At 60.0% G+C, this 27,392-nt stretch overlaps 1 protein-coding gene and 1 pseudogene across 1 annotated transcript; one reads left to right on the forward strand and one right to left on the reverse strand.

Moving 5' to 3' along the window:
- Positions 1-683: 683 nt before the first annotated feature.
- HHIPL1 (HHIP like 1) lies at positions 684-23,117 on the forward strand (the record flags this gene model as incomplete). The annotated part of the gene is made up of 9 exons (XM_016160402.2): positions 684-962; positions 5,723-6,369; positions 8,947-9,090; positions 11,458-11,786; positions 12,195-12,321; positions 14,078-14,223; positions 17,007-17,088; positions 19,466-19,548; positions 21,553-23,117. Coding segments are annotated over 9 exons (2,370 nt in total), but the record flags the coding sequence as incomplete, so codon positions are not given.
- LOC118600938 lies at positions 20,208-20,326 on the reverse strand (annotated as a pseudogene).
- Positions 23,118-27,392: the final 4,275 nt, after the last annotated feature.

Raw genomic sequence — 27,392 nt, forward strand, 5'->3', positions numbered from 1 at the left:
GGCCTCCTCACCCTCAGGCCAGGGTTTCACTTCTACTTGTGATCTCTGGGGCAACAACACGTTCCCTTTCTACTGCTGCACTCCCATGTTTTAAAGTGGTTCCTGAGAATTCCCAGCCACTGGCTCCACTGCGTCCTCCCCTGGCCCGTTCGGGGAATAGGACCGGCATCCAGGAGTCCAGGCCTCCCTCCCGGGGCGCCAGGGCTAAACAGCGCCCAGGGAGGAAGCTGCGTCCCAGGCAGGAAGGGAAACACAGCTCGCACCAGGGGCCTCGGGAGGCCAGGCCACTGCCGCAGTGGTTGGGAAGGCTCCCGGTCCTGGAGGAAGGGGCCGCCGGATCGGCGGGGACCAGAAGCTGTGCAGTGTTCCCAGCTCTGCGCCGCAACCCTCTTCCTTCGGTCCCGCCAGAGGTGACCTCTTTGCAAGTCAGGTCCCCAAACTCGAGGTCCTGCGGCGTGGCCCGCCCCTTCCCCGCGCTCCGAGTATGGATCCCGTTACACAGACCAGGGAACACGGATGGAAAGTCAGGGCCTTGCCCAGCTCCACAGCCAGCAAGGCGGGAGGCGGGCGCTCGGGGCGCGGCCCGCGGCTCCCCGGGGGCGGGCGGGGGCGGAGCGGGGCGGCGAGGCGGCGGCATGGCTGGCGGGCGAGCCGGGGCCGGGGCCGGGGCCGGGGCCGGGGCCGGGGCCCGGGCCGGGGGCGCGCCGGGGGCGCTGCTGGCGCTGCTGGCGCTGCTGGCGCTGCGGGCCCTCGGGGCGGCGGCGCACCCGCAGTGCCTGGACTTCAGGCCGCCCTTCCGGCCGCCGCAGCCGCTGCGCTTCTGCGCGCAGTACTCGGCCTTCGGCTGCTGCTCGCCGCCGCAGGACGAGGCGCTGGCCCGCCGCTTCGCGAGCCTGGCGGCGCGCGTGGACGCCGGCGTGTGGGCCGCGTGCGCCGGCTACGCGCTCGACCTGCTGTGCCAGGTGAGCGCGCGCGCGGGCAGCGGGACGGCGCGCGCCTGGGACGCGGCGGTGGCCGCCCCACTGGGCGAGGATCACGGGTGGGCCGCGAGGTTTGGAGCCCCGAGGCCCCCCGCAGGAGTAACTGGACCCAGAGCGGGGAGACAGATATCCTGGGACGGCCGGGGCTTTGCTATTCGCTAGATTTGAACTTGAGCCTTCTCTGGGCCTCAGTTTCCCTTCCTGAAGCAGGAGGGACGGACGGATGACGTCATCACTCCCTCAACGTTTGGGGGCTCTTCTGTTCCCTGACTTCCTGGAGCCAGCCCCCCAGTGGCCCGGCCCTGGCCGGGGTACCAGGGCGGGAAGCCTCGGTCCCGCTTAGCGCTCCCGCGCGCTGTCCCCGGCGAGGCGGGAGCCAAAGGGCCTGCAGAGGGCTTGGTCCACGCGCTGGCCGTGGGTTTGCTTAGTGGCTGGTGAGGGCGCCGCTCCCAGTGGGGGGCCTTCCGCTGCCCCGAGGGTGCCCTCAGACCCTGGGTGCGCCCCAGGCCTGGGAAACCCCGGGCGCTTCAGGCGCCACCTCCGTCCGTGGCCTCTCCCTGGGATGGCGCCCCCACGCGGCAGAGGGTCTCTCATCCTTCAAGACCACCTGAGTGACATCTTTTTGGTAAAACCTCTTCCCTCATCTCCCCTCTGAGGACAGAGCCCCTGCATCCGCTGACACCAGGTGGTGCCTTAGCCGTTCATTTTTCCAACCGAATGGGTCTGATACGGAGGGCCTGACCGGAACCGGATGGCTAATGGGGTCAAGACTGCTAAGCTCTAAGGCTGGCCTTGGCCCAGCACCTGGGCAGTGAGAGGATGGGGGCTGCAGAGGTCCTGCTGGGCCAGCGCAGTGTCCCAGCCTTCAGCCAGCAGGGGCAGGTGCTGTGGGGAGGGGCGGGAGGGCAAGTTTTGGGTCGGACATACTGGAATTTGATCCTGGCTCAGCCACCTGCTGGCAGAGTGACCCTGGGAGGTCACCACAGCACTTCGGTTGCATCAGCTTTAAAACAGGGGCAATCTTAGCCACCACCCCTCCCTCCACACAGACTACATGACAGGCACAAGGGCCCGGCGGACATTCCACTTGGACTTCTCTGATGCCTCCTTGGCCCCCACTGGCTGTGCAGCCCTGGGTGGGGACGAGCCAGGTCCAGAGGCCCATTCAGCAAAGGCCTAGAGAGGCAGGGACTTGCTCGGGGGTCACACAGCCCAGCGGTGGCCATGGTGGCGGCTGTGCCGGGCACTTGGACCACACTCATTGCTAATGTGAACAGAACATCTGGGTGGGAAATCAGAGGGGCTGGGAGCCAGCGGGGTCCCCGGGAAGCTCCAGAATGCAAACGAGGGGGGCGCAATCGCCTTTGGTGGACAGTGCTGAGCCCCGACGGTGCATCTCGGAGGAGCCGGTCAAGCACCTGCCTCCCTCACCTGCCTGGGGCCCCTTGAGACCAGGTGCTGTGGCCGTCCCACCCCGGTCACATAGCAAGCAGAGTTTGTGCATTCACTCCACATTTGTCGAAGGAGCACTTTGTGGCAGCCTCAGCAGAGCAAATACGGTGGATGGGTCCAAGGAAGAGGAAGGAAAGGGTCAGTCCTGCTAACTCCCTTGGCGGGAGGCACCCTCCTTCCTTGGGGACCTCCCCAGCGTGGCCTGGCCTTATGCAACCAGTGGCAAAATGGCCACTAGCATCTCGCCCCAGGCATTTCTGGGAGTGACCTCATGCCTGGAATGAGCTTGGAGAGGGCAGTGAGGCTGGATCAGGGTTTCCTCGGTGAGGCCTTGTGGGAGGCTGGGGCAGCACGGGTGGAGGCCAGTACTCCCTGTGGGCCGCGGCCGCGGCTGGGTTCAGCGCCTCCTGGCTCCCAGCGCCGGGGAAGTTGCTGAGGTGCCTGTTTGCAAGGTTTGGTCGATGGCGGCAGGCGGCAGGCATTCACGTCTGCCTCGGGGAGAGGGACCACGGAAACAGGCCTATCTCCACAGCCCCTTCCAGAGCCTGCCCCCATCTGGTACCCACAACCCCTCCACGTGCCCAGGATGGCTCCTGAGCTGGAGGGCAGTTGTCCCTCCTGGCCCTTTCATGCCCTTTCTTGGGGCTTTCTTGGAAAGGCCACACTTTCCTCGGAGAAGTCAGGGAAGACTTCCTGGTGGAGGAAGCACTGAGTTGCATCTCGAGAGCCTATATTGTTTGAGCATCTACTGAAAAAACATGCATCATCTCAATTTATTCCTCCCAACAGATGAGGACATAGGCACAGAGAAGTTAAGGAACTTGCTCAAGGCCTGGGACGGTGACTGCCTGGACCTCTAAGCATAGATCACTAAGTGGCTCCACAGTAGCGGTGGGGGCTAGGGGCAGGAAGACAGGCTGTGGTGTGACCAAAAGCCACAATCGTGTAACTGGAGGGAGCGGCCCCTAGCCTGGAACCTGAGAACACAGCCAAGAGGACAGCCTGCCACCGCTGCCCCTGGAGGCCTCCTGCTGGCCCCCGGCCCGGTCCTGTCTGTGAGGGGGGCCGTGAGGCTGTCAGCGCCTCCCCCGCTGCAGGAGGAGCAGCCTCTGACGCCTCAGGGGGCCCGAAGCTGAGTGAGAGCAGGCCCTTGCCTGGCGCTGGGGCAGTGTCAGACACTGACTAATAATTACACCTGCTCTGGTCGGGGTCTCTAACCCAGGGAGGTCCTTATAGAGCCTGGGGAGCGGAGGCCTCTGCTCTGGGGTGTAAGGAAGGTGCATGGTGTGGCTGGGGGCAGTTAGGAGCCAGCCCGTGGAGCCAGGAAATACTTCTCCCCTCCTCCCACCTGCCAACCCCAGCCTGTCCACTCTGGCATGGGACCTTGGTCAGTGGCTTCCTCCTCAAAGTCTCTGCGTCCCCATCTGTCCAGTAGGGACAGGAACATAACCTCCTGCCTGAGGTTGCCCCAAGGAGGACATTCAGATTCAGTGGCACACTCGGCCTAGTCCTGGCCCACAGTCTCCAGGTACCCGGGAGCCATCACTGTTGTTACTTGTCTCCCATGGCCGAGGTCACTACTTAAGGCTGAGTAGGATTCCGCCCGTGAGGGAAGGGCATGCCTGCAAAGGAGCTGAAGCTCAGAGGTGAATGTGTCGGGAAGTAGGTGGGCAGCAGGCAGGGACAGTAGGGGCGGGAGCTGATGGCAGAGCTATGGGGAGGGTGGACCAGGGATCGGCGAGTGTCTGGGCACCTCTGGGGGGTGGGCGGAAGGGTGGGCTCTCTGCTCTTGTGGGGTGGGTGCTGGAGGCTGGAAGCTGGGCAAGGCTCACTCAGGTTTTGTTGCCTCTGCCTGGCTATTTAGAGTGAGTGGACCCCGAAAGCAGGAGTAACGGGGGCAGAGGGAGGAAGCAGTTTCCAGCTGGCTGCTGCTGACTGTGACTGCTGCTTGAACCAGCGGGGCCGTGGTTCCAAGAAACCGTACGAGCTGCAAATCAGGACTGTCCGTGAGCGGGAGGAAGTGGGAACGGTTCAGCCGTCAGCGCTGTCCTCCCAGGGGTCGAAGGTTTGGTCCTGAGGCCTTAACTCTCCCACGTTCCAAATCGTGCCCAGCCGGGCACTGAATGGAGTCTATCGTCTCATCAGTGGGGAAGCCCTTGGTGGAAGGCAAGGGGCACGCCACGGCTGTTGGGCTTTGCCCGTGAAATTAGCACCCAGTGGAGCTGGAAAGGGGGCCAGCGAGGCCGGGGGGGTCTGAAGGGGTGCCCCCGGGGGTCTGATTCCTGTATCTCATAGGAAAACTGCTCTCTGCTGGCTGCTGGAGTGGAGGACAGCCCCAGGGCCCTGCCTGGGACGGGGGGCTGCACCCAGCTGAGGGATGAAGAAGGGGGCGTCCAGAGGTCAGGGGGATGTGTAGGCATGGGCGTTATCATCTCGGACACATACAGGTTCAGGTACCAGCCTCCGGGGTGCTGGGGAGAGCGGGCTTGCTGAGACCCAGCCCAGGCTCCTCCACGCTGATGAATGGTGCCGAATTGGGGGGGGGCTGCCTCCAGCTCCCCCATCTGTAGCACAGTCCCCCTCATGGGCTCTCGTGAGGATTACGTGAATAACGGGGTAGGAGCACTTATGCACCGTTAAGGGCTGGGCAGGGGGAGTTAGCATTCAGCAGTTTCCCTGAGCACTCACAGTGAGCCTACTACATACTGGTCCTTCTCTTAGGAGCTGGGGTAGGGCAGTGAGCAAGACAGGCAACGCTCCCGCCCTCGTGGAATTTACGTTCCCAGGAAGACGGACAATGAACATGCAAACGCATTCGTTTTTATGATAGTATCAGGGAATGTTACAGGGTTTTCGTATGTTTTTTTAAGCTGAGTCGGAGGCCAGGAGGAAATGGGGGTGGTGGAGAGTGGTCAGGGCAGACCCCTCCGAGGAGGTGGCCCCAGAGCGGGGGCTCCACCGCCCCCGCATCATATGTAAAAGAGAAGGTATAAAAAGTGCCTCAGACTCTCCCTGCACACAGTAGGTGCTCAAGAGTGGCTGCTGGCGCTGGCGGTATTACTGACAGTGGTAGTCGTGGTGGCTTGCTCTGACAGAAGCGTCGAGGGACAGCAGCCTGCTATGGCTGCTGCCCTGGCCGAGACTAGTCCCGGTAACAGGCCCACGGAGTTGTCCCCATTTCACACATCAGCAGCCCGAGGTTCTAGGACGGGTGGTGACCGGCCGGCCCAAAGCCACACGGCGAGTGAGCGCCACCACAAGGCGTCCCTGGGCCGTCCCTGTCTCTGCAGGAATGCTCGCCCTATGCCGCCCACCTCTACGACGCGGAGGACCCGTCCACGCCCGTGCGGACCCTGCCCGGGCTCTGCGAGGACTACTGCCTGGACCTGTGGCAGACCTGCCGCGGCCTGTTCCGACACCTGTCGCCCGACCGCGAGCTCCGGGCGCTGGAGGGCAACCGGGCCAGGCTCTGCCGCTACCTCTCCCTGAACGACGCGGACTACTGCTTCCCGCGCCTGCTGGTCAACGAGCACCTCAACTCGAACCTGGGCCGCGTGGTGGCCGACGCCAGGGGCTGCCTGCAGCTGTGCCTGGAGGAGGTGGCCAACGGGCTGCGCAACCCCGTGGCCATGGTCCACGCCCGCGACGGCACGCACCGCTTCTTCGTGGCGGAGCAGGTGGGGCTGGTGTGGGCCTACCTGCCGGACCGCTCGCGGCTGGAGACGCCTTTCCTGAACATCAGCCGCGCGGTGCTCACGTCGCCGTGGGAGGGCGACGAGCGGGGCTTCCTGGGCCTGGCCTTCCACCCCCGCTTCCGGCACAACGGCAAGCTCTACGTCTACTACTCCGTGGGCGTCGACTTCGACGAGTGGATCCGCATCAGCGAGTTCAGGGTCTCGGAGGACGATGTGAACACCGTGGACCACGACTCCGAGAGGTGGCCTCCCCGGGGGGCCAGGCCGGGCGGGGGCAGGGCCGAAACGCGGCCGGCGTGACCACGCCAGCTCACGCTACGTGCCGCACAGGTGGCTGAATGTCTTGAATATCACCCAGGGTGGGGGGATGAACCCCATGTCCTGGGGTCTTGGAAGGGACAGTTGCCAAAAAGATGTCACAGGCTCAAATCCAGGATCAGGTGGTTCGTTTCATTTGGTTCTCATAAAGCCCAATGAGGTTAGTGTTACTTTCCCCATTTTACAGATAAGTGGAAGCTTAGAGAGGTGGCGTGACCTGCTAGGTCACACAGCCTGGAAGCTTCAGAGCTGGAACCCTGGTCCGGTGGGAAAATAAACCCTGTGCCAGGTTGTTTAGTAAGCAGAATTTGACACGGGAATTCGTTACTGCGGCGTCACAAATGATCGCAAAGCAGCCCTGAGTTTAACACCGGAAGGAAGCTGCCTCCAGCACTGGGGCTAGGTGGGGGACAAAGTGAGAAGGTGGGGTGACTCGAACCTCAGAGCTGGGGCCACTCAGTGGAAGCTGGAACCGTGCTGGGCCTGGGCAGGGCAAGTTGGATCCAGGAAGGAGATGTAGGTATTGCCGAGATGCTACGTGAAGGGGCAGGCGGAAGGAGGAGGGGGGTGCGGAAGGAGGGAGGGAGGGAGAGAGAGAGAGAGAGAGAGAGAGAGAGAGAGAGAGAGAGAGAGAGAAGAGGAGAGGGAGAGAGGAAGAGGGAGAGGTAGAGGAGAAACAGAGACAGAAAGAAGAAGTACCCTAACTTCTCCCCTCTCCTGCCCTCCAGTCTCCAGCCAGTGCCTTCACTGGCTGAATCTAGCTGGAGGGCAGCCAGCAAAGGAGCATGGGAAATTTAGTTTGTAGGAACTGGCCCTCTGATGTAGAGAACAGGTAGGAGGAGGGCCAAGACCGGATCTGAGGGCAAAACAGGCAAATGCTAAAACTAAAATCTTGACATCGAAAGAACAAAATGGAGAAGGAATCAAACATGCTGGCTAATGTGAGGGCTAATGTAGATCTTGTCATGTAGTAGTAATGTTGACTGTGAGCTTCCTGGCAGCCAGAGTAAAAGGAGGAAACATGATTCTCATGATTCTACATGAGGCTGCACAATCAGCTATCCAAGAGAGACGAAGGTAATCACATGGACCTCACAGAGGGAGACGGGGGGACAGAACGCATGTCTTCAACAGTGATGTGTGAAAACTGATTCCTGATTAAGACCGAAAGTGCGACACAGACTATACAAATGGACATATTTCAGAGCGAGGGTTCAGCGAGGGTCCTCTGGGGTCCTCACAAGGTCAAGCCTCGAACTTGACTCATGAAGGGGGAGAAGTCGGCGTGGCTGGCTCAGGGCAGGGACAGGAATGAGTGGTCATCCTCGCGTGAGTTAGCCGTCAGTCTGTTCCCAGGGTTCTGATACCGATGGGAGGTGGACAACCACCAGCCCAAGCTGTCTTCTCCATGGAGGATCTGGAGTTTGAGGTTGCGCATGGCTCACCAAGCCGTGTGTGCTGGCCTCACGTGGAAAGACTTCCGGTCATGGCTTTGAAGGCCCAAAGTCCTGGGTTTGAGTTCTTGACCTGTCTGTATATTGGTTTTTCTTACCTGTAGTGATAAGGGATTATTAAGTCAGTCACCAATCCTGGAGAATCTAAACGAGCCTCGGTAAGAGGGAATTTAACACAGGGAGTGGGCTACAAAGGCGTCGGGAGGGCCGGAGAAGGAAAAGGGGAAGGTAGGTTACCTAGAGGTCAGTAACTGCGAGAGGTTGCTACTCCTCGTGGGAAGAGCTGCCGAGTTTGCTGCTCCCAGCACCAAGATGTCTGGGCCAAAGCCCAGGTGTTCACGCTCACCGGCCACTGTCGCCACCTCTGCGGCCACCACTCTCAGAGGCAGAGCCAGAAGCCAGGGAAACAGGGCCTCTCCGTCCCTCTTGCCTTCCACTCTCTGTTGGTGAACCCTACCCGAAGCCAGCTGGCCGGCAGAATGGTGAAAGGGCTCCCCGTGGGGTAACGGAGGCTGCTCACGGGCGGGTGTGGAGATGGCTCAGCCCACGCCATCCGGCCCACTCCCTTAGAAGCTGTGGTGGTACATGGCAAACGAGGGAGCGTGTAGAAAGTGCTCAGCTTACGTGGCTGGCGTGTGGGTAGCTTCGACGATGGAGAGACCAGCAGTGCCAGTGGCCGGGTCAGCCGTTCACATGATCATAGCAGGGCAGCTGCTAGCGGTGGGGAGCAGCAGAAAAAGTGCTAGACCGGAATTAGCAGACCTGAGCTCTAGTCCCAGCTCTGCTGCCTATGGGCTGCGTGACCTTGGGCAAGTTGCTCAACACCCCTGAGCCTCCAATTCCTCATTAGTACAATGGGGGAGGGAGGGGGAATTATCCTTGCCCGGTGTGCTGGTTCTTTGTAAAAATCACCTGCTATAAAGGATGCGAAAAGTCTTTCCACTGTGAAATGGCATCCAAGAGAGAGGAGATTTTATTGCTGTGATTTTGTTTTGTTTTTGGCTGAGGTTATTTTTCGGGGGTGGGGGGTGCCTTATCTTCTTGTAGGATAATCCTGGAGATTGAAGAACCAGCCTCAAACCACAATGGGGGCCAGCTGCTCTTTGGGGACGACGGGTACCTCTACATCTTTACCGGAGATGGCGGCATGGCTGGAGACCCCTTTGGAGAGTTTGGGAATGCCCAAAACAAGTACGTTCTGCTTCGGCTGGCTGGCGGGCTGATGTGCATCCTTCCGGATCGTGTACTCTCCTGGAGGGAGTTTCCTCCTCAGCTGTGCAGTAAATGGCAGAGACAGCCTTGGGGCCCCAGCTCAGACTGCAGCTAGCCAGCTGGCCACCCAGTCAGGTCACTGCCCCTCATCATTTAGAGGGGGATAATAATCTGCGTGGGGGGCTTGTCGTGAGGAGCAAAGGCGATCATGTTGGTCAGGGGTCAGGCGTAGACCCCACTTGCCACAGGCGCCTGATGTCACAGAGCCTCTGGGAAGATAGGCTTAGCTCTGAGGTCAGCCCAGCCCTGCCCAAACCCTAGAAAGAAAAGGGGTGCCTCTCAGATAAAATGGGGGGTATGAACTGGTTGGAGCAGGGTCGAATGGCCAAGTGGGTGTTCTGCCCCAGAGGTCACCCACGATGGCCCAGAAATTGAAGCATAGTCTTGGTCTCAGTCACTCCTTGGCTTGAGCAGGTGGCTTCGTGTCATCCCACTGCTGTGCACACAGACACAGACACACAGACATAGATACACAGACACGTGCGTGTGTGTGTGCGCGCGCACACCCACCCACACACACACTATAGAGTCTTGCGAGTATGGACCAGCCTATGCGGCAGTCTCAAGAAAGCACAGTCTTAGTCAACATAACAAAACCCTCCTCAGCCCGGAGAGTAAAAATAGCGAGTCAGATGCTGATTACAGTAATTAAAGTGTCCACGATTTGTGACTTGCGCTTTCATATGTGGTAGTGCAAGAGCCAGTGCAGCTTTCTCATGTTTGGGATGTGTTTAGAGACGAAGTCGAGAAAATAGATATTAAGGATTTGAGGATAATTGGAAAGAACTTAAAAACATTATTTTGCCCGCTTACGTGTGCAAGCCCGGTGCGCGGCGTGGCTCCAGGGTGTCGTCTGCGGCTGGGTGCCGCGCAGGCTGGGGCGTGCGAGAGGAATCCGCTGGGCACGTGTCGGCAGTGGGGGAGTAACCGTGGGGCCTCTATCGGGTGGGAGCGTTTTATCGTTAAGGAGGACATTCGAGATGTCTCTTTTGAAGGAAACACTTAGGTGCTGACGCGGTGTGAGAGTGATGGGTACGCAGCCGCATCGGATGTGACAAACACGCCCGTCCTCCCTTGGAAAGCAGCCTAGAGGGAGTCCACCGAAACGCTAAGAAAACTCATGCGGTGGTTACGTGGTTGCTTTAAAAATCACCTTTAAGCATAAGGCAGATTTCCCCCGTCATGTGTCCCTTTTGCTGTGATGATTGAAAGCCCCAGGGGCTCCGTGGAGGTTAGGGCGACACTCCTGTTCTGCCTGGCTCCCAAGGGCACATGCTGTGGTCTCTTTGCCTCCAGGGGCCCCAAACCTGATGTGGCATGGGACTGTAGAGTGGCCTGGCTTCCTGTCTAGAGCTGCCCGTGGGATCTGGCGAGCGGTTCCCCTCTCAGACCCTCGTGTTTGAGGTCGAGGTGGTGGGTGCAGAGTGTGGGGTGAACCGAACCACCTCTGAGGCCTGCCCACTCTCTGCGCACGGTGGCCCTGGGGTGTGAGGGAGCGAGCAGGAAGTTAGCCTCCCGTCTTCTGCCAAGCCTGGCATTGTTCGTGCTCCCGACTCCCAGCTCCAACCCGTACTCTCTGTACGCTGCACTTGACTTTGATCGCGGTAATTCATCCATCCACTCGGCAAACACTTAATGACCAGCTACTGTGCGCCAGGCACTGTGCTGGGTGCTGGAAGCCAATTGTACACAGGAGTCATTTTTCTAGGAGTGTTTTCACCCTGTAGCACAACCGTGTAAGTAGGCAGGAAAGGGAGGGCCCACCCTCACATCACAGTGGAGGACACAGGCCTGGGGACATTAGGCGGCGTTGTGGTAATGAGCTTGGGTTTCTGCAGACAGGCTGCTTGGGCTGGACCCCAGCCCTACCATGTCATGTCGGTGTGGCGACGGGGCACTTACGTGACCTTTCTGAGCTCAGCTGCCCCATCTGTAAAACAGGAGTCACCTAAAAGGCTTGTTGTGAGGCCTAAACGAGGCCACGGATGGTACGAATGTCCTGTGCTTGGGACAGGGCCTGGGACGAGGGGGCAGGGGGTGGGGGGGGTAGGGGGTGGGGGGGTAGGGGGTGGGGGGGGAATGTGGAATGAGGGAGGTTACCCAGCTAGTAAGTAGTAGAGGACTGAATCTGGAGTCCCTGGCCTCACAGCCCGGCCTTGCCTTGCCCCTGGCTTGGCCACGGGCCCCCGCCCCTGCCCTGCCTTGCCCTGCCCTGCCCTGCCCTGCGGTGCCCCAGCACCCTGGCGCAGGGCGACCCCGAGCCGCGCCTCTCCCGCCGCACCGCAGGTCGGCGCTGCTGGGCAAGGTGCTGCGCATCGACGTGGACCGCAACGAGCGCGGCCCGCTCTACCGCATCCCGCCCGACAACCCGTTCGTGGGCGACCCCGCCGCGCGGCCCGAGGTCTACGCCCTGGGCGTGCGCAACATGTGGCGCTGCTCGTTCGACCGCGGCGACCCGGCGTCGGGCGCGGGCCGCGGGCGCCTCTTCTGCGGCGACGTGGGCCAGAACAAGTTCGAGGAGGTGGACCTGGTGGAGAGCGGCCGCAACTACGGCTGGCGCGCGCGCGAGGGCTTCGAGTGCTACGACCGCAGGCTGTGTGCCAACGCCTCCCTCGGTGACCGCCACCCCCACCCCTCTGCCGGTTCCCGGGCCCTCCTCCCCAGGGCTGCGCCCCACCCCATGGCCGTGCTCCAGCGCCTCCCTGTTCCGCTGCACGAGGCTCAACAAGACCTACCCTGGGGACCCGCATCCCAGATCTGTCCTTTACCCCACCCGACGTGCTCCAGTGCCTCCCTCCGGGACCCTGAAACCCCGACCCAGCATGTCCCCTCGCCTTCTCCCCTCCCCCCCACTCACCTGGGATGCTTCTCTCTCTTCTCCCACCCCCAACCCATGCACACACCTCCCCGCCCCCCCCCCCATCTTGGCCCAGCAAGACTCAGGACCACCCACGAAGCTTCGGTGTTGGGGCGGGGCTAGTTCCCCTCCCCCAGACTCAACCTCCGCTTCTCCCACCCCACAGATGATGTGCTGCCGATATTCGCCTACCCGCACAAACTGGGCAAGTCGGTCACGGGCGGCTATGTGTACCGGGGCTGCGAGTACCCCAACCTGAACGGCCTCTACATTTTTGGAGATTTCATGAGCGGGTAAGTGGCCTGACAGTTCCAGGAGCCTGAGAGGGCAAAGGGGCAAGGTGAGGGGTGCAGGAACGACTTCCTAGACAAGCTCAGGGGCACCGCACGGTAGCCAGGACCTGTCTCTGTACCAGCTAACCAGGGCCTTGGTCCAGGAGAGGCCAGAGCGGCCACCCTACGAGGCAGAGGGGAGCTGGCGGTCCAGCCCGGGTCTGACCGTGGGGGCCTCTGGGGCCTTGCTGCCCCACACAGTGGCAGTGCCACGCCCACCCACTGACCCTAGAAGGTGTGGGTGGGGGCGAGTCACACCCTAAACAGATTTTGGAGGGGGAAAGAGACCATGCCCCCCAAACCTGCTGTGGGCCAGCCTCCTTCCCCAGGGGAGCTTATAGGGAGGGCCCCCTGACCACCTTGCTTCCCACTGTGCAGGGGAGAAAACTGAGGACCAGAGAGGCACAGGGACGATCCGCACCACACACGATGCTTGAAAGTGCAGCCGAGGTCGCCGGGGTCCGGTTCCCGGCGTGCTTGTTGGCCGTGGCACCTCGAGCCCGTTAGTTCCCCTCTCTGTGCTGCAGTTTCCTCGTCTGCAGACTGGAAGTGACGACAGTAGCTGCCTCCTAGGGCTGCTTAAGAACCGAGACCGTTAACTGCACACAGCACTTAGAATCTCGTACACGCAGTAGCTGATGGCTTGACGATCCCCAGCTAGGCTCTCCGCGTGTGGGCAGCTGTTCCTCAGGAGAGGAAGTAAGGAATCGAAAGAGCCTGAGGCTGGCGGGAGAGCTCTCGCCTCTTGCGGGCTGCTGACCCGAGCGGGTGTGTGGCCAGCAGGTCTGTAGCTGCAGCCGAGAGAGCCCTGACCTGGGCATCGGGATGGCGGGGTCCTTCTCCCAGCTCAGCCCCTTCCGTGGGGTCTGCCGCTGGGACTCAGCTACCCCATCCGGAAAATGGCTCTAGATGAAGCCTCTGTTTTTACCCCGAGTCTCCTGTCCCAACTCAGGCCTCCCTCAGGGGTGTCAAAGTTATCCAACCACAGAGATTTGACAAAATCTGCCAATCTTTCCCAAGCCTGTCCGCAGGTCAGTTGCCAGGGCCAGGGCAAGAGTTGAAGAGTGTGTTGTACTTGAGTCAGAGAGACAAACACCTGGTCTACTCTCATCCGGCCTCTGAGAGCCTGTGTCCAAAGCCAGAGAAACCCATCACAGGGCTAGTCAGGAGGGCTTCCCAGAGGAGTGGACAGCTGAGCAGGAACTGGAAGTGGCAGTAGGTTATTGCCAGATGGGGGAAGGGAGTTAGGGGCCAGATCAGCATATTCTGAAGATGCCCAGGCTCCATCCTGTGCTCTGAAGTGCAGGCAGCTGCAGAGTGTGGGCTACACCTCTGGGCACCAGCCTTAGAGGGGTCTGAAACCCAGCTCAGCTCTTGACTGCCTCCTGCTGGTCGTGGGTGGCGCTGATCTGAACCAAAATAGTCTTGGTCCAGTGCGCCCTGTCTGCATGCTTCTCCGATGCTTGTAGGTACTCAGTAAAGACCGCAGGCCCAGCTTCATGGATATGCACAGAACCACACACTCAGAAGGGCCCACACTTAGCTTAATGCTTTACTGTCATTGTTGAAATTCTTAGTACTTGTTGAACGAGGGCCCTGCATGCTCATTTTGCCCTGGACCCTGCAGTTATGTATGGTCCCCGTTGCATGGATCGTAGATGAGTGCATTAGTTTGCGAGGTGCCAGGCATGACCCTGCAGCTTATCTTCATTTGCAGACGTCTGATGTCCCTCCGAGAGAACTCGGAGACAGGCCAGTGGCGGTACAACGAGATCTGCATGGGCCAGGGCCAGACCTGCGAGTTCCCAGGCCTCATCAATAACTACCATCCATACATCATCTCATTCGGCGAAGACGAGGCTGGTGAGCACTGCTAAGTCCTCTCCATCTGGGCTGCCCGGGCCTTGGACTGCCCCTCCCACCCCGTGCATCCCGCTGGCCTGGCGTTTGAGGGATGGGGTCTCAGGCCTGAAATTAACTTCAGGCTGGGGAGCGAGGGGCTCAGTGGGCTTGAGACCTTGCTTGGGTATCGTCCTCACCAGTCTGAGCTTCAGTTTCCTCATTTGGAAGATGGGAGCAGTGGTTGCCTCCTCCCCTTCCTCATCCCTGCCTTGGTAAGGCTTGCTGCGGGCAGTACAGTGACTTGGGTAGGAGTCCAAGGCAGTTGGCAGGCCAGGAAAGGCTCTGTGATGGTGGAAATGCAGGCAGGTAGGCGAAGAAGGCCTCCGAGACCGCCACCGCCCGGGGCTCCCGACGGTGAAGGTGTTGGGGCCTGTCAGTTGAAGCCATATCGCCTTCAGGGAGTGGGTGGACGCCGCCTCTTGTCTGCTTGTGGGTCCCCCATTCAGGCGCTTGTGTTTTCAGTGCAAGGAGCAGTGGCAGAGGGTGGAGGAAGAGGGGCTGGGGGGCTGGATCCCACTGCAGCCGCTTGCCTTTGTCCTTGGCCCTGGATTGTCCCTGGACAAAAGCTTAGAGGCTCCCAGTGGGGCCTAGTGGATGCTTGGGCTGGTTGCTGGGCAACGCCCACCTGGGGGCCTTTGGAGGGGTGTCCCCCGCAGGGCCCAGGCCCCAGAGCCCACAGGCTTGAGTCTGGGAAACTTTTGTTCAGCTGACACCCATCAGAATCTAAATTTTCAAAAGGGCAGCGGTGGCCCCCACTGTCCTCCCCAAGCCCACCAGGTCCTTTAAAGTCCTTTCTATTGGTCGATAGGGGGTTACGGTGTTTTGGAAGAAGGGGTACACTCTCTCCACCCCATACCCCTACAGAGGCCAGGTCTGGAAGGGCCATTTCTCAGGGCCCCTTCCTCAGTCCTCTGAGCAGCACTGAGTGATAGAGAGCCAGGCCTAGGCCCCTCTGAGACAGACGGCCTGGGGACAGCCTGGCGGCCAGCTCGGGCAAGGCGGCCCCCCAGGAGGCACAGAGCTCTGGGGTCCACGGCAATCACACCTCCCCCAGCCTCAGGCTCCAGCCCTTCTAGTTGTTCTTGTGATATTTTGCAAATTGCAAAACAAGTACATCGGCTGGCCCAGTGTCCTCTGGGGACAGTCCGTATCACAGTGACCAGGAGGGCAGCGTGGCTCTGAGCAGATCTCGGCAATGCCAATGGGGCTCCCTGCCTGCGCGTACGATTGGGGGCCATGGCTCCCAGCAGATCAAGGCTGGAAGGGGCCTTGGGGAGTGGCTGGTCCAGCCCTGTCACTCTACAGATGGGGAAACTGAGGTTGACTATTCATGACTGGGGGTACGGTACCCAGCCTGGCCCCTGGAGGCCTCCCAGGGCAGGGCCCCACGCTTTGGTCAGCCAGAGGGAGACAGTGGCGAAACGCCTTCCAGGCCAAGGGAGCAGAGTATGCGGGGAGCCCCAAGTCGCTCCTGGGGGCTGGAGTGTGGGTAGGAGGGCTGCCCAGCCAGGGAGGGGACAGTGTCTCCAGGAAGTGGTCCAGAGAGGGATGTGACGGCCCAAGGCTACGCAGCAAATTCATGGCTGTGCCTATGGCCCCCCCGGGAGGAACCAGCCTGGGAACCCCGCTTCCTCCCACAGGTTGCATCATCACCACGTAGGCCTAGTCTCCCTCCCCCCCCAGCCCCCCCACAAGCAGAGCTCCCACCTTGCTGCCTGTCTGGGCCTCTCCTGGGGAAGACCATCCCCACCCCCACCCTTGAGCTCTCCACTGTCCTCCTACGAGGACGGAAGGTATTCGCATGGCTGAACCATCACACTGAGTCACATGTGGCCTGTGTCTGGGCCTCCCAGCCATCGGTGTGGGCCTGGGGGTAAGATGTTCCTGAGTTCCAGGCCTGGCTTAACCACTCACCAGCTGTGTGACTTTGGACAAGTCACTTGACCTCTCTGAGCCTCTGTTTTCTCATCAGTAAGATGGGAATAACGAAGCCTATTTCCTGGACATAGGCGCCTCTGTCAGTGAGGGCCGGGGGGCAGAATGGAGTGGGGGAGAGCAGAGAACTCACGTTCCCTGAGAGCGCACGTGGCTCCAGGTGCTCATAACTCACTCACTGCGTTTCCACTAGTCCTGAGAGGTGGGGAAACTGAGGCTCAGACTCATTGTGGCTGAGTGCGGGGGCTGGCCTTCACACGAGAGAGTCCCCGAGCTTGCCTTCTGCCTGCCGGCCAGGGGAGAAGGCCCCTGGCCTCAAGGACTTCGCAGGACCCAGATCCTGGGTGACAGTGACAACAGCGGTAATAGCTGACCCTGCTGGAACACTTCCTGTGTGCTCCTTGAAGCCTCATAGCAGTGCCATGAAGCATCCCGTTTTGGGATGAGGACGCTGAGGCTCAGGGACCCACATGTGCCTGCATCCCCCAGGAGGCAGTTAGTGGGGGAGCTGGGCTGTGGATCTTCACTGCATCCATGGGTGTGAAACCCAGGCAGGGACCAGGGGTGGGGCTGGGTCACCAGGTGGGAGGCAGAGGTCAGAGCCTGGGCGGGTCCAGGCAGAGAGGCCGCAGCCAGGGAGCCAGTGCTGCAGAAGCCCCGGGCTCTGGAGGGCCACAGCAGCCCAGACGCCTCCCCCTGTGGCGAGCCCGAGGTTAGGGTCCGTCTCAGGGCCTGAGGCGGGGGGCGTGGGGCTGGCCGGGACGGTGCCCAGGCAGTGTTCTCACTCCTTGCCTCGCTTCTTGTCCCAGGGGAGCTGTACTTCATGTCGACAGGCGTGCCAAGTGCCACCGCGGCACGCGGGGTCGTCTACAAAGTGATCGACCCCTCCAGGTGAGTGCCCGCCCGTGACAGTGCCTGAGCTCGTCCCGTCTGCCAGGAGCCCTCACCCCCGTCACCTCATTTCCCCCTTGACCGCTCCCTAAGGTGGGTATTGTTCATATCCCCACCGTCGGATGAGAACCCTGAGGTCTAGAGAGGGGATGCGACCAGCCAGGCCGTGTTGAGGATGAGGGCCAGATCCAGGATTCAAAGCCGGGTCCGCCGGCCTCACAGTCCAGCTCTGTCCCTGAGAAGAAGGAGCTGAAGATATGCACGGGGGTTGATGAGCGAGGCTCCATCACCACGTGTTTAAGAGATAATTCTTTCTAAAATTTTAGAATGGTTTCAGGTGTACAGACAAGTTACAAGGATAATCCAGGGTCCCACATACTCCTCGGCCAATGTCCTTCATCACAATTAATGAACAACATTGGTCCGTTACTATTAATTACACTTTTTTAAAAATTTTATTTTAGTTGAGGTAACTCTGGACTTTTTAAAAGGGATCTCTCTAGTTTTTCCCTACCGTCCTTTTTCTGCACTGGGCCCCCATCTGGACCCCCACATTACATTGAAGCACCGTGTCTTCCTAGCTTTCTCTCGTCCATGACGGCGTCTCAGGCATTCCTCGTTGACCACACTTTAAAAAAAAAAAAAAAAACACAGATTTATTAATGACTGACACAGCTATTTATCAAGGGAAACACAACAAGCAGCCCTTCTTTCCACGCCCGCGTTCCATTTCCCCGGGTCCTCCCCCATCCTTGTCGCCCAGGGTTCATGTCGCCGTGGACGAGCACGTGCGAACTTGGCGTTTTCCTTTGTTCGTTTTTCCCTCTTCTGTATAAACGTTTTCACGTCGCGACATCACGCTCCAAAGGACCATTGTTAATGGCTGCGTCGTTTTCCGTTGAGTCGCTGTGCCAGAACTGCCTTGCGCATTCCTCGGACACTTAGGTTATTTACTTTATTAAAGAGAGCGCTTCTCTGAGGGAGCGCCGCCATGGGCCGGTCCTCTCCCGTCTCCCGGGCCGTGCAGCTGCAGCGTGCTGTTGGCTGAACCGCGTGCCGCAGAGTCACGGGTCGGAGGAGCCGGGAACAGGCTAGGCCCCTTCCCCCCTCCCTCCCTGGCCATCTCAGCTCGTTTATTTTTCTTTTTCGGAGTAAACGTGTTTCACTGCTCCACAACATAGCACACGGAGGCTCCGGGACATTTGGAAAAGTAAGAAACTGGCAATGGAGGGGGTGGGGTCGTCCATGACACACCGAGATGGTTTTTTGGTATACCTCCTGCCCTTCTACGTAAGAAGGATTTTCCCGTGATTTCCTTGAGGAGCACACCTGCTGGCCAACGTCTGGAGTTCGGAGCAGCCAGAAAACCCGTCCTTCTTTCGGCTTTGAGAAGTGTGTCGCCCAGTCGTGTTTCTTTAGCCTCTGGGGGAAAAGGCCCGTGTCCCTCCTCAGTCGGGTCCCCTCCCTGCCAGGCCTGTCTGGAAGCCACCCCATGTCCCGTGGCTGCCTCGCTGCTTGTGCTTTCTCTCGGTGCTGGGGAGACTTATTGAAGTCTTGCACCCACGTGGGTTAGTCCCAGAATAGGGTCGGTGCCATTCAAAGACTTACAGATCGAGCCAAAAACTAATTAAACTTGGATTCCATTCCTTACCCATGCCCCTCGAAGATGTCAGAGGAGCCCAATTCATAGCCCTGGCAACACTTCTCTTTTTTCTCCCCCAGCTCCCTCACATCCCCCCGCCCCCCCCCCCCCCCCCCCCGCCAAGGCCCTGGGATCCCTCAGCTCTGCTGCCAGATCTGAGGGGCGTGCTCTCTTTCTTCCCCTCTTTACTCTTTAAACTGACTTAGTCTTTCCCTGGTTCCTCCATGCAGGGGGACCTCTGATTCTGCATCACCAGAAATCCAGGGGCCAGAGGGGCAGAGAGAGACCCTCTTCAAAGGCCGTGGGAGCAGAGGGTCAGGGTAGGGCACAGGAATCGGGCTGCAGACACAGTTGCAGGAGTCAGATTGGCAGGCTACAGGAGGAGAGACTGTGACATTCGATCATGTTCTGAGGACAAGTCATGCTCTGAATTAGAAGTGACCCATGGGAGCCACCAGCCCTCTTGCAGAAGGAGCTCGGGCACTTGGCAGGCCGTGATAAGGGATTCCTGTCCTGGGCTCTTATAGAGCCTCAGGGCGTGGAGCACACAGGGGTGCTGCCTGCCTCCCCGGAGGTGAACCATAAACGTCCACCATGGTTACTGTCCACCCGCCTGGGCCTGAAAGCACACACAACAGCCCTTCCCTCCCTGCCTGGCCACGGGGGGAAGGCAATGTCGAGGGCATGCTCAGGGCAGGCTCCGGCGGTGGGACTCATGACCTCCTGTGTTGGCAGACGGGCGCCACCTGGCAAGTGTCAGATCCAGCCCGCCCAGGTGAAGGTGAAGAGCCGCCTCATCCGCTTCGTGCCTAAAGAAAGTAAGTGTCCAGCAACGGGGACACAGCAGGGGAGGGGAACCCCTGCAGCCCACGCCCGGCCGCCTCTCCACCAGATGTGGTCCTTCCAGCTGGACCCGGATGTCCTTCCTTGGCCCCTGTGCCCAGTACTGTGCCAGGCACACATTAGACACTCGGTTAAGTGGGTGGAATTCCTTAAACCATCATCCACCCTTGTGATGTCTGCTAGTCCCAGGCCAAGGGACTGCAGGTCTCACAGAGGGGCAAAGGGAGACATAGATAGTGTCAGGCAAGGTACACTCAGATTTCTTGAGAGGGACAGGGAAAGAGGATGTGTCTGTGTGTGGACCGGGAATATTGGAAAGAGTTATTCTAGGAGCAAGGGCCTGTATCGGAGGGAGTATTTGGGCTGGGCCTGTCAGAAATAGTTTGGACAGGTCAGTGGGAAGGCTCTCGTGACCTGAGGGCCAGGCAGGGCCACCAGCAACTGCCCCTGGGACCAGGAGCTAATGCAAAAGGTTCCTCTGGGCCCCAGCTACATGGGAACTGGGACCCAGTGCTCCCAGAGCTTCCAGTTCTTTCTTTCTTTTTTTATTTTTTTTAGGTGAGGCAACCCTTGGTTGACCTCACAGATTGCAAGGACCTTGTCAGCTTATAATCCCTTATTTTTTAATTTTTTACTCCTACAGCACCTGGTCTTCCTAGGTGGTCTCCCATCCAAGTACTAACCAGGCCTGACCCTGCTTAGCTTCCGAGATCAGATGGGATCGGGCTTGGTCAAGGTGGCATAGCCATAGACTAGAGCTTCCAGTTCTTAAGGGAAGTAGGGAATCCATCTGTCTCTCCATCCATCCATCCATCTATCCATCCATCCACCCATCCGTCCATTCATCCATTCATTCATGTAGCACACCTGTGCTTTATTCTGGGACTATAACACTGAACAAGACAGATGTGGTCCCTGCCCTCTCGAGTTGTTGTACAGAAAACTGCTGATTTGAAAACACTGGCAACCAGCTCAAAATTTTAAAAACGACCTTGTGGTCCAAAGGCGCTACTTCAGCAGGCTGAGTGTGCCCAGCAGGTCCCCAGCTGGTGGACTGGGTGTGGGGGTTGCAGAAAGAGGGGTAGGCAAGGTACCTGGGCAGGTAGGGGCGCCCTGGAAAGAGGACAGTTGGGGGAAGCAATGAGCTCGCCCTTTGGGGGAGGTTACCGTGAGCCTCGGTTGGCTTTGGGCCTGGCCAGTTTTCCGTGCACTCGTTCAGCAGTTTCTGGCACTTTTGTTAGTGACCCACTCTGGGCAGGATGCTGGAGCCACGGGAGAAGTCAGACCAGGCCATGTCCTGGCTGGGACGCACAGAGAAGTCGTTTAGTGTCCTAGGCCCAGAGACAGAACAGTGTGCCGAGTGCCATGGGGGCCCGTAGCAGTGCAGGAAAGAGCGGGAGTGGGGGGTGGTCCTGGAGAGGGGGCTGAGTATTGAGCCAGGGAAGATGGGGGGAGGGGTGTCTAAGCAGAGGGGAGCAGCAAGAGAGGTAGCCTGGGGGCCTGGAGGGGCTTCGCCCTGACTGGAGGGTCCCTGGGCAGTCCGGTTCCCATCCTGCTGTCCATGGTGGCCCCCAGCCCTCCCACTCTTAAACCAAAGATTACAACCAGAAATGGCCTTGCTGTGAGAAGCCCTCCAGCTGCTGCTCCCCCACTGAACTCATGAGTTTACAGTGTGAGGGTCTGTGCCCCCCAAAACTCCAGACTCCCAGGAGGGCAGGGCTGGGGGTAGGGGAGAGACCCAGAGGCAGGCTAGCGCAAAGGAGCTGCCAGCAAGTGTTTGTAGAATGACTGAAGAAGCACCTCGCACCCAGCTCCAGGCTCACACCCTTGGGGCCAGGGTGAGCTGGGGAGCACCATGGTGCCCCAAGAGTCACTCATCCTTAGCATCTGAATGGAGGGCAGAATGAGGACATCTTTCCCTGGGGAGAGAGCTAGGCCCCCCCAGGGTCCCTCTGACCACAGGCTCTTTCTCTGTGCAGAGTTCATCCGGAGGGCCGAGAGCACCCCACCACCCACAGCACGTGCGCCCACCAAGAAGCCCAGCCGCCGCCCCACGGCCGCACCGCCAGCCCCAACCCCGCAGCCGGCACAGCCCACGCGGCGGCCGGGAGGCGGGAGGGGCGGCGGGCGGCGGCGGGGGCGCCCGGGCACGGCGAACGCTGCGCCCTCCAACGGCGCGGTGCGCCTGGTGCGCCCGGTGGGCCTGGGCCCGGGCCGCGGGCGCGTGGAGGTGTTCGCGGGCGGGCGCTGGGGCACTGTGTGTGACGACCGTTGGGATATCAAGGCGGCGGCGGTGGTGTGCCGCCAGCTGGGCTTTGCGCACGCGGCGCGAGCCGCCAAGCGCGCCGAGTTCGGCGAGGCCCGCGCGCTGCCCATCCTGCTGGACGACGTGCGCTGCGTGGGCAGCGAGAAAACCCTGCTGGAGTGCGCGCACGCCGGCCTGGGCACGCACAACTGCGGCCACGAGGAGGACGCCGGCGTGGTGTGCAGCCACGAGGACCCCGACCAGTAAGCAAGCTTAGTCTCTCTGCTGGGCCGCTCCACCCTGTGCACTCCCGGTGCCAGCACATGAGTCCAAGGGTGGAGGAGGCTGTGGGCGTGGTGTCGGAGGTGGCCCCTCGCGCTGTGGACAGCATGAAGTGTGTGCGTGCACAGTGCTCGTGGTGTGTCCCTGCCCACGTGTCCTTCAGCCTGTGTCCAGGTCCAGCAGCCTAGGGGGGTATGTGGTCCTGGGAGGGGTGCATTGTCACCTCTGAGCACCACTAGGGACATACTTTGGCCTTGGGGCCATGAACTCTGAGGGCAACTACCCTTCAAGGACAGACGTGGCCCCTGGCTGTGTTTACAGAGGCACAGACAGGGGACTGAGGGAGTGGACCCGGCCAGCCCTCCACGGCTACAGTGGGAGGCCCCCAGGCTAGCTGGGGGGTGAGTGACCTGAGGACTGTGGCCCAAAGGGCACGGACAGGTGGCCCAGCAGTCAGGGGTGCTGGGGAGAACAGGAAGGCATCCAGTGGGACAAAGAGCAGCGCCAGACCAATGGGTTCGAGGTGACCCATGGCCCGTGGTGGCCCCAGCGAGGGTCAGGCTGCCTGGGAGGAAGTGAGTGCCTGGGGAGGGCAAGCTGAGAGCATCAGCTGACCTCTGGGAGAGGCCTCCCAGGCATCTTGGACCTCATGATCATGCTGAGCCCATGCGGGTGCTCTGGGGAGGGCGTCGGGCCACCCAACCCTGAGGCCTGATCCTCACTGCTCCCCAGGACAGATGCCACTGGGCACTGGCTGAGCAGAGCTCCCACCCAGCCACTCCTAGCACCCCAGCCCCTAGTGAGTGGGGGGCTTAGGGCCTCTCCGCCCTCAAGGAGGTGTCGGGGCTACTTGCCCCCCCACCCCCGTGCCATTTCCAGACCCATGCCTGCTCAGTGACATCCAAGGGAACCCTCTCGTTCCTCCGACCCTGCCCGGGCCACCCGGGCTGTGGGTCCATTGAGACTACTGATGCTCTGTCACCCAGGGTTGTGCCAACAACATGACCGTTTACACCCCTGCCAGCCTCTTCTCTCTGACCCGCGCCTCCGACAGGGAGCTGGGGGTGGGTGTGAGTGGGGCTGGGCGGGCAGCCTTCCTCCCGCTCACAGGCGGCAGCTCCTTTGCCCACCGAGTGTCCTGGCCCTGGCTTGCGCTGTGCCTGTGGACGTGGCTTGTGTCGGGCTGCGGGTCGGGCAGCCCAGCCCAGCGTGTGCTGTTCAGCGGGGATCCAGCACTCGGCGGCAGAGGAAACCGCGCTGTGAAGCTGCTCGCCGATGCTGAGTGTGGAGTCCGGCTGCAGGGTCACCCTGCCGGAGTCCTGCCTCCGCCCTGGGCCGGCATCGAGAGCCCCGGCCCTTTGGGCTCGTCTGGCCCTGCTGAGCCCCTCGCGGAAGGCACGGTTGGCATGGCCGTGGGTGCGGCCTCCGTGCTAGGCGCTGCCGTAAGACCATGCAGCACGTGTGAACATGTTCAGCCTTCAGAATGGCACCCCCTCTCCCCTTTTACAGGTGGGGAATCTAACGGGCACAGAGGTCAAACGTGTTAGTCGAAGGCTCACAGTCGGCGAGCAGAAAAACCAAATCCGAACACAAGCAGCCTAGCCCTAGTGCCCGCCAGCGACCTAACCACTGTGTCCCTGGCTCAAGGCGCAGCCATGGGCGCCTGCAGCGGGCTGCCATCCTGGCTGGGGAGCATCTGGTGGAGACCCCTGGGCCCCTCCTGCCTAGTGCATGGCTGCGCAGCCTCCCACTGCCCAGCGGGGTTGACCGGGCACCTTCCCAGGAGAGGGAGATGCTGAGCAGTGTTAGGAAGCAGTGACCGTCCAGGTCAAAGTGCTCACTGTGCAGCTGGGAAACGGGCCTGGGAGGCTGTGTATTCAGGCCTGTGGCCACATAGGGCCAAGCCGAGACTAAAGTCAGGGGAGCTGGGGTGGCCCCCAAGGCAGCACCTGGGGCCTTACCAGGAGGAGGGACCAGAGGTGTCAGGCCCTCTGGCCCAGAGTCAGCGGATGGGTCAGATGGGTCACAGCAGCCTCTGCCTCCTCTTCCTGGGCTCCTCCATGCCACCCCGCCCCCCAGATGCTACTACACTCCCTGCCCCATTTCAGGGTCTGGAAGCCGTGATACCTCAAGGGGGGCCTGGGACATGGGAGGTGGGCCATCTCAGCACAGACAGCCTGCGGCCACCCTCTGAGGCGCTTGGCACCTTCCCGCAGGTGGCGGAGTGGTGTAATCCAGCCCTCCGCGGGGCCTTGAGTGCCCCTGCTGTTTGTGGGGGCAACTGGGGCAGTCCCCAGTCTCCTGCAGTCCTCTGGACAGGGCTGGCCTCTGCCCACTAGTCCTCCGGGTAGGGCGCTCCCCTCAGCCCACTAACACATCACCCCTCAGGCTCCGGACAAGGCTTGGGCTGCGGCCCGACTCCCCAGAAGGAATCTAACAGCTGACTCACCACCCCTGAGCAGTGATGAGTGGGACGGGTAGCTGACAGCCATCGAACGCGCCTACATGTGCTTGGCACTTTCCGAAGCTTTACCTCTTACTCACTCATTTAATCCTCATATTAACCACGAGGCAGGTGCCGCCATCGCTCCTCATTCTACAGATGTGGAGGCTCAGGCCCAGGGAGGTTTAGTTACTTGCTGAATGTCACACAGCCAATATCTAGAATGTAGTGGTCTGGAGCCCCAGCTGTGGGTTGTGACACTGTCCTTCCTCAGAGCCCTGAATTTAGTGTTCGCCATTGTCAGGCCCCGTCAGATGGGGACACAAGTCCAGGGAGGGGCAGCGCTGGGTACAGATTCCCTGCCCAGTATATTCCTTTGAATACATTGCCTGTGGCCAGCCACTGAAGCAGCATTCACAAGTGACTCTGTCCCTAGGGACGTCAGTCCTGCCTTAGAGTCCTTCGCGGTCTCTGAGGGTGGGGGATGGTCTGAGCCAAGGCTCCCCCTGCCCCCTCCAGGTCTCTTCCCCCAACCCCTGTAACCCGACCTCACACAGCAGCAAGAGCCATCTCTCAGGACCTGACTCAGAGAGGGGCTGCCTCTGCCCCGCGTCACACAGCTTAGTGCTGAAGCCCTTGGAGCCCAGTGCCGCAGGGATGTCCCAGGTGTGGCCCAGTGCCCAGTGCTGAATCTACGGCACAGCCTCAGGGAACAACATCCAGGCCTCTGCCTGGGTCTCATTTGTTCCTTCTTTAGCTGTGCCCCTCTGGCTAGCCCCAGCTGGGCCAGAGCGCTGACCAGCCACCTGTCTCTGGCGAGAGGAAAGGCCCTTGTCCCTGGCAGTCCTGACAGCTGTCGTCAGTGGCTGAAGGCCAGCAAGCCAGTGGGCAACTCCAGTTCTGCAAGGCATCCCCATGTACACACCTCGTAAATGTTTGACTGCCAGGTTAGAGACTAGGATTCCAGACTTGGCTGTGTGACCTTGGGGAGGTCACTAAACTTTTCTGAGCCTTGCTAGAAAACAGGTAATCAGCAGCATTATTGGAAGAAAAAGAAGTAACATCTGCGAACATGTCCAGCTCTTCCCAGGTCGCTTCCCGGACAGAATGCTCAGTTCAGTGGTGGTGGCATGTCCGTGACACTGGGTGATGCTGATGTGCTGGCCTAGGGGGACACACTTTGAGAACCATCATCTGTACTAGTGTCGTCCGACAGAAATATAATATGAGCCACATAGGTAATTTCAGGTTTTCTAGTAGCCCAGTTTAAAAAGTGAAAAGAAATAGGTGACATTCATTTTAATATATTTTATTTAAACCAACACATTCAAAAATCAATTTAACAGGTAAGCGGTATAAATTTGTCAATGAGATTTCTTTTACATCCTCTTCATATTAAATCGATGTGATCCTCTGTTTATTTTCCGCACAGCACATCTCAGTTTGGACAGAAATGGCAGGTTGAGCCATGGTCCCTCTTGTTGACTGCTGCCCTAGAGAACACTATGGAATACCCACTCATTAGCTCTAGTTGGACAGGCTTGCGCTCACAGTTGTACCCTGAGGCCGGCCCATGCTGGCCTCGCATGAGGCTCTGCTCTCCTTGTACTCAAAGAACCATCTTTCGAGTTCCTCCTTTCGAATTGCCTCTAACCCCTGCAGCCATCATAGCCCAGGAGGGGCTGTCCGACCTCCCCAACTCCTGCCCTGCAGCAGGGCCAACCGGGATGTGTCTCCTGTGGGCGTCTGCCGCTGCTTCTCGCCGCCACACGGGGGCGCGGTGACAAGCCACGGTCTCCCAGTCTCGCCCCGAGGCCAGACCAGGTCTCCGTTCCTGGAAGGACGCCCAGGCTGCCTTGGCCCCAGGACAGAAATCCCGTGTCCTCTGTGCAGGGCCTCTTAAAGCTTGATCCTCTCTGTCACCCCACAGTTCACACAGCCCTGACAGTCATGTGCCTGACGGGATCTATCCCTGGCTACACCCAGGGAGTGGGTACATAGGCCTTCCCTGTTTTCCAGTCCGCAAACCTCCCCTGGACTGGTCCTATGAGTGGGGCAGGGACGTGTTCTCTTCTCAGTAACCCAGCAGCATCTATCTTTGGGTACGCTCTCCCCAACTGGGAGGATCTTTATCTGGACCAGGAGTGGGCGCGCCTGGCCCTTCCCATCCACAGCTTTCACTCTGGGGGGCCTCCGAGTGTAGAATTGGGAACTAAAAAGCCCAGTACTGGCTTCTTCTGTCATACCTAGGTGGGTAAGGAGAAGCAGGTTATAAAAGGGAGGGAAGTCTTGGTTATGAGTTCAAGAATATCTTTTGGCCATGCCGGTCACATTCCTCACTTTCCCTAGAAGGCAACCGTACCCAGATTTTCACCCACTGCAACTCTAGCTCCTTTGGACCTAGGCCAACGCCTTGGATGAGGGTTCCCTAGGTCTGGGAGGTTCCTGACTCCCAGAGGAAGCGTCCCTGAGTCCGGGAGAGCAGTCTCGGGCTCAGCGGAGTGCTCTCATTTGCAGGCACAGGCCTCTCTGTGTCCCTGGGGTGCTGGTCACCTGCCCCACGAGCCCCACTAGGCAGAGGAAACCATCTTTGGGGGTTGGGGGTTCCAGTAAGAGGTTTGGGAACAGTCGGTGTAACACAGGGATTTGTATGGGATGGGTTTTCCAGCAAGGTCTTAAAGAGAAAAGAAGGGGCCGAGGTCCGCGCGCGGAGGAACGCCGTTATTTTGAGGGGGCAAAGGAGAAACCAGCCAGCAGGAGTTAGCGCCGCCGCCAGGATGGCAGGTGGAAGGAATCAGGGTTGCCAGGGACAACGCGTTCTGGGCGGAGCTTCTGTTAGGGTGGAGCTT

This window comes from Rousettus aegyptiacus, unplaced genomic scaffold (assembly GCF_014176215.1).
Source record: "Rousettus aegyptiacus isolate mRouAeg1 unplaced genomic scaffold, mRouAeg1.p scaffold_m13_p_3, whole genome shotgun sequence".
Classification (NCBI taxonomy): Eukaryota; Metazoa; Chordata; class Mammalia; order Chiroptera; family Pteropodidae; genus Rousettus; species Rousettus aegyptiacus.